The sequence below is a fragment of the Alexandromys fortis genome, unplaced genomic scaffold (assembly GCF_014885135.2).
Source record: "Alexandromys fortis isolate MF-2015 unplaced genomic scaffold, M_Fortis_MF-2015_v1.1 scaffold_56, whole genome shotgun sequence".
Taxonomy (NCBI): Eukaryota; Metazoa; Chordata; class Mammalia; order Rodentia; family Cricetidae; genus Alexandromys; species Alexandromys fortis.
Genome location: NW_026067935.1, coordinates 7,722,856 through 7,729,266, shown reverse-complemented (window position 1 = coordinate 7,729,266; position 6,411 = coordinate 7,722,856). Strand labels below are relative to the sequence as shown.

The window sequence follows — 6,411 nt, the reverse complement described above, 5'->3', positions numbered from 1 at the left end:
CGTGTGTAGCTGAATTTTACATTACAAATGAAGCAGGAGCTGGCTGTGATAGTACATGTCTATAATTCTAGCACTCTCGAGGTGGAGGCAAGAGGATTGTGAATTTGAGGCCAGCCTGGGGCACATAAGCAAGCTTCAGGCTAGCTTGTGCTATGTGGTACGAAAAAAAAAAAAAAAAAAAAAAAAAAAAAAAAAAAAAGAAAGAAAGAAAGAAAGAAAGAAAGAAAGAAAGAAAGAAAAGGGAAATAAACCAGACACAGGAAGACAAATACCAAGGGATGTCACTTTTATGTGGAATCTCAAGAAGCCAAACTCAGAAACAGAGAATAGAATGATGGGTACCAGGAGCTGGGAGGAGAGAAAGAGGAAGATGTGGGTAAAGGCTCTCAGCGTAAGGTGTCTATGTTTTAGAGGACCGATGTACAGCATTGTGATTAATAACTGCACCATGCTGGAGAGACGGCTCGGCCATGCAAGCCTGACCACCAGAGTTTCAGCCCCGGAATCCACGGCAGGAGGAAAGAACTGACTTCCAAACGTCTCTCGTTTACCTTCCACACACATGCTGTGGCAATGCCTGGCCTCACCTGTACATATCACTCATGCCTAGATTTATACTGTACTGGGATTCGAATCCAAGGATGCACGTCAGGGAAGCCATTTATCAGCTGATGGCTACATCGCTAGTCCCATATTATGGATTTTTGAGACAGACCTTATCCTATTTCCCAGGCTGTCCTTGGACTCATGACCCTCCTGCCTATTTCCTGATCCTTGCTTCTCAAGGATTTAGATTACAGTTATTATTGCTACTATTCCTGGCCATAATCAGTCTGATTGCAATGAATAAATCTAAGGAATGGATGAATGAATGAATGAATGAATGAACAAATGAATGAGTCACCATGAAAGAAAGCACTGGAAGCCAAGTACCCATGTCAAGTCTGCATGCATCTTTCCTCAACTCCCCTGCTGGCTCGTTAGCAGGCCAGAATTTTCTGTCCCCTTCTCATTCCCTAAACAAAGTTAAATCAAAAGCTGCTGGCAGGGGCCCCAGGGCTAGCTGGAAAAGGTGTTCCTGATTTTTTTTTGTGGGGGGGGGGCTCAAGACAGGGTTTCTCTGTAGCTTTGGAGCCTGTCCTGGAACTAGGTCTTATAGACCAGGCTGGCCTCGAACTCACAGAGATCTGCCTGCCTCTGCCTCCCGAGTGCAGGGCTTCCGCAGTGCCAGGCAAGCTGTCTATCACTGTGTTAGCTAGTTTTACGTTAGCGACTTGGCATGAGCTAGAGTGACTTTTGAAGAGGGCGACAGTGTCCCCATCAGATTGGACCTGTGAGCAAACCTGCAGGGCAGTTTCTTGATTGATGACTGGTGTGGGAAGGCACAGCTCACTGTGGATGCTATCACCCCTGTGTTCCTGGGTGCTGTGGGGGGAGGGGAAGCAGGCTAGGGGTGGTTTAGCTGGAGAGATGGCTCAGTGGTTGGGCACCCTTGCTGTTCTTATAGAGCATCAAAGTTCAGTTCCCAGCACCCTTGTCTCACAGTCTTCCATAGACATGAATATGGTGCATATACATACACACATGCATACATACATACAAGCAAAAAACTTACACACATAAATAAATTTTTTTAAAAAATGAAAGCCAAGAACAAGCCAGTCATGTTCTCCTCCCTGGCCTCTGCATCAGCTCCTGCCGACTCCCTTTGCTGATGAACTGTAACGTGGAAGGACAGACAGAAATAAACCCTTTCCTCTCTAAGTTGCTTTGGTCTGTGCTGTTTCATCACAACAGTAGAAACTTGGTAAGACAAGCACTGAGATACATTCCTAGCCCTTGGATTTTAAATTTTATTTATAAAATAGTATTTATTTTTAGAGATTTATTTTTATGTGCCTGTGTGAATGTCATGTGAATGTAGTACCTACAGAGGCCAGGAGAGGGTGCTATAATCCTGGGAGGTGAAGTTACTGTGATTATGAGCCACTGGAAGTGGGTGCTGGGAACTGAATTCAGATTCTCAGCTTTCTTGTTTGTTTTGTTATTGTTGAGACATGATTACACTATGTTTCCCCAGATGGCCTAAGACTGGCTATGTAAACCCAGCTAGCCTCCAGCTCAGAGCTCTACCTGCCTCTGCCTCCTGCATGCTCAGCTTAAAGGTGTGTACCACTGACACCAGTGAACAATACTTGAGCGATCTCCCAGGCCCAACCCTTGGGTTTTTAAATCTAGAGCAGGTAGGGCTTCAGTCATATCTCAGTGGTAGGACATCTGCCTAACAATATTTGAAATATTATGAAATAAAATATTCACATTGTGAGATAAAAATTTGATCTAGGTTATTCCTGACAAGGGCAGACTCACCCTTCATCCAACACGTGTTTGGCACACACAGTGCTGACTAGCCTGTTCCCTTCTTTTCAACAAGGTTTGTCCTGTAATAAAGACAGACAAAGCTTGGGGATGGAGAGCTGGGTCAGTGGTGAGAGTACTTGCTTCCTTTGCAGAGAGGACCTGGCTTTTGTTCCCAGCATGCACAACCACCTAGAACTCCAGTTCCAGCGGGATCTAATGCTTTCTTCTCATCTCCCTGGGTACCAGGCACTCACATGGTCCATATACATACATAAAGGCAAAACGCTCATGCACATAAAATAACTTTTTTTTATTTATTTACTTATTATGTATACAATATTCTGTCTGTGTGTATGCCTGCAGGCAAGAAGAGGGCACCAGATCTCATTACAGATGGTTGTGAGCCACCATGTGGTTGCTGGGAATTTAACTCAGGACCTCTGGAAGAGCAGGCAATGCTCTTAACCGCTGAGCCATCTCTCCAGCCCCCATAAAATAAAACTTTTTTTTTTAAATAAAGACAAGGCTCACAGTGGTCCATGAGGCACAGTATATTTATTGGACGGTTAGCTGTTCCTGAGTCTCTCTCTCATTCTCTCTCTTTTTTTCCCTTCCTCTCTTCACCCCTGTTTGTTTTATTTGTTTCATTTTTGAGACAGGATTTCATTATGCAGCCCAGCTGGCCTGGAACTTTCTATGCAGACCAGGCTGGTCTTGAACTCACATGCACAGAGATCTCCTGCCTCTGCCTCTGGAGTGTTGGGAGTAAAAGTATGAGCCTCCACAGCTGGCCACTGCTCTTTTTCTTCCTTCCTTCCTTTTTAAACTTTATTTTGTTTTGAGATAGGGTCTCTTGTAGCTCAGGCTGACCTTGAACTTATTTGTGTAGCGGAAACTGGATTTGAACTCGTGATCTTCCTGCATCATCTTCCAAGTGCTTGAAACTACAGGAATGCACCATCCCCCCTGGCTCCCTGCCACATACTTTCTTTTGTTTGAGAGAGGGTGGCTCAGCCTCCTGAGCCAATAATTGTAATAATAAAACCACACCAATCCTGGCCCACCTCTCTGCTCCAGCTACACTGACTTCAGGTCGGTTCCTCCATCAAGGTATATCAATCTACCTAACTCTAATTCTACTTTTTAAGGTCTGAACTTTAGACTCTTAGCTGGCCCCTGCATTCTCGTCCTCTCTGCCCAGTTCCAACATCACCCGGCTCCCTACTGGTTTCTGTCTCTACTCCCTTCCCTCTCCTCTCTGGCAGTGTTTCCACTTAACAGGAGAGGAAACTGAGGCTCAGAGTATGGGAATGACTACCTCCTGACTGTAGCTGGTAGAACTGGGATTCTAACACTGCAGGCTCATGGTTTTAGTGTAGATAACTTCGGAAGGCAGGAGAGGACGGTGGTTAAGTCTGGAATTGGCAAGACTGCAGTGTGAGACTCTGAAGACTTTTAATAAAGCCTCCGGCACCCCGCCCCGGTTTGCATGGTATTTCCAGAACACCTTCGCCCCCTGCTGGTCAGACCTGAGCCCAGGCACACAGGAGTAAGTGGAAGCTGAGTTACTTTTGGGGGTTGGACTGGTCCTGCCTGTGTTCTGAGGCCCAGACCCTGTGATCCACCTTCTCTGGAGCGTCAGGGGGGTCTGAAGCCCGGAGCCCCTACGGCAAGCCATTTTCTGTCTTCCAGCCCCAGGCTCAGCCAGCCTATCAGAAGGCAGTGAGGGGCCCAGCTCCACCCCCAGAGCCCCAGCTCCAGGCTGGTTTCTGAAGACCTCTATCCTACCAGTGTCCCTAAACCCTTGCTCAGCTGAAGCCATGGCTGAGATGGGCTTCAGAGCCAAAGCATGGGAACGCCCCTTGCTTGTCCTGATCAACATCTACCCCCAGGAGGATGGGAACACCACCTCTTATGTTCCCAGGGAATTCTGTACACTGATCAACATTTACCCCCTAGGAGGATGGGAACACCACCTCTTATGTTCCCAGGGAATTCTGTACACTGCTTTTGGTTGTGGGTTTTGTTGTTGTTGTTTGTTTGTTTGAGACAGGGTTTCTATAGGCCTGACTGTCCTGGAACTCACTTTGTAGATCAGGCTGGCCTCGAACTCACCCTGCCCCTGCCTCCCGAGTGCTACCACTTCCTGGTTGTTTTGCTTAGGTTTGCCTTGCCCGTCCACTCTGACCCCACACTGACCCCTCGAGGACCCCCTGCTCACCATGTTTTAAGTTGTCTTTCCATTCGCCCACATAGTGATCGCCGTTCACTGCAAATACTTGGTGCCTCAGTCCATTCTTCTGGGCTTTCCAGTCCCACCCCTTCCACAGGGGCTCTGATTTTCTTGGGCACTTGGTGACTGGCATGTTGGCTGCTTCTGTGGTGTTGAAGGGTGCTGGCGAGAGGTAGGAACATCAGGGACTCAGTGTATCCCGTGAATCTCTGCGATCCTTGGGGCTTCCTGGGGAGGTGCCTGCCTGAGTTCCAGTAGGGCAGGTCATGTGTGTTCTGAGTCCCCAGGGCAGGTGAGCAGCCCTCAGTGGGGATCCTTCTGTGCTGGACTGACCCAGGACACTCCCCTCTCTTGCAGACTCCTGGGGCCCTTCTATGGGGACTGATGGCACAATTGCTTTGGAACCCAAGGAGACCAATAGGAACCCAGGGTTTGTGATGACATCAGAGAAGAATGATGGTCACATACTTAGTGACTAGAAGGACCAATCAGAATGGGTTTTGATGGAAGAGAAGCCCAGTAGGAAGGATCAGATGGTGTCAAGTGCTGGGACCACTCCAGGAGAGGCCAATGTTATCAGGCAGACAGTTGCCTTCCACACAAACTACAGGACATCGCCTGCTCGGTTGGCCCTACATACTTGGTAGATGGGACAGAAGGTGAAGCTCAGGGCTGCCTTTCAACTGGGGCAGTCCTACAAATTCAAGAGACGGATTCCAGCCCGGTGGTGGTGGCGCACACCTTTAATCCCAACACTTGGGAGGCAGAGGCAGGCGGATCTCTGTGAGTTCAAAGTCAGCCTAGTCTTCAAGAGCTAGTTCCAGGACAGGTTCCAAAGCTAGAGAGAAACCCTGTCTCAAAAAGACCAAAACAAAAACATAACAAAGGCTGATCCCAAGGTGACCAACTACCCCTGGCTGACTATACAGAGAGACCTTAACTCAAGATAAACAAAGTAGGAAAGTCTGCAGCATCTTTCCACCTCTGACCCCTGACCTCTGCTTTACTACTCAGCTCAAACCCCTGGTCAGCTTCTTCTATGGCTCTATCTGCTAGAACCTATAAAGAAACAGTGGGTGGCCCAGGGCCTCCTCCAGGTGTCTGGGAGGCCCTGTTTGTGTTCCTCATATCTCCCAGAATCTCCAGAGAGGACATCCATGTCTTTCTATCTGTCCCCATGGAGTTTGCTCAGGAGTGATAAAAAGTGGTCTTGTCCAAATCCTGGGGAACCCAGTTCCTCCTCAACAAATAATACTGTATACTCCCTGGGTTCTGAGGCTGCACAAATTCACTCCTATATATATATTCATTATGTATACAATATTCTGTCAGTGTGTATGCCTGCAGGCCAGAAGAGGGCACCAGACCCCATTATAGATGGTTGTGAGCCACCATGTGGTTGCTGGGAATTGAACTCAGGACCTTTGGAAGAGCAGGCAGTGCTCTTAACCACTGAGCCATCTCTCCAGCCCCAACTCCCATTAAATCTTGCACCAGCAGCATACACATGTACTGCTAATCAAAGTAACCAAAGGCCAGTCCCCCCCCATCATGGTTATCTCAGCATCTACCCACAGGGCCAGCCTCAAATATGTGTGCTTCAGGTTGAGTACCACCGTGCCTGCCCCCTGTGCACACCGCTGTGCCTGCCCCCTGTGCACACCGCTGTGCCTGCCCCCTGTGCACACCGCTGTGCCTGCCCCCTGTGCACACCGCCGTGCATGACCCCTGTGCACACCGCCGTGCATGCCCCCTGTGCACACCGCCGTGCTGCCCCCTGTGCACACCGCCGTGCATGACCCCTGTGCACACCGCCG

General features: G+C 48.6%; 1 protein-coding gene across 2 annotated transcripts in view; it reads right to left on the bottom strand.

Annotated features, from left to right (window-relative positions):
* Morn3 (MORN repeat containing 3) overlaps positions 1-6,411 on the bottom strand; it is a 17,321-nt gene that overhangs the window by 6,418 nt on the left and 4,492 nt on the right. The window contains exon 2 of one of the 2 annotated variants that reach the window (XM_050146380.1): positions 4,583-4,756. In XM_050146380.1, the coding sequence (XP_050002337.1) occupies positions 4,583-4,727 (145 nt within the window). In that variant the 5' untranslated portion in view covers positions 4,728-4,756. Of the gene's footprint in view, positions 1-4,582; positions 6,213-6,411 lie in introns of those variants that run through there. The other variant, XM_050146381.1, reaches the window with a different exon arrangement.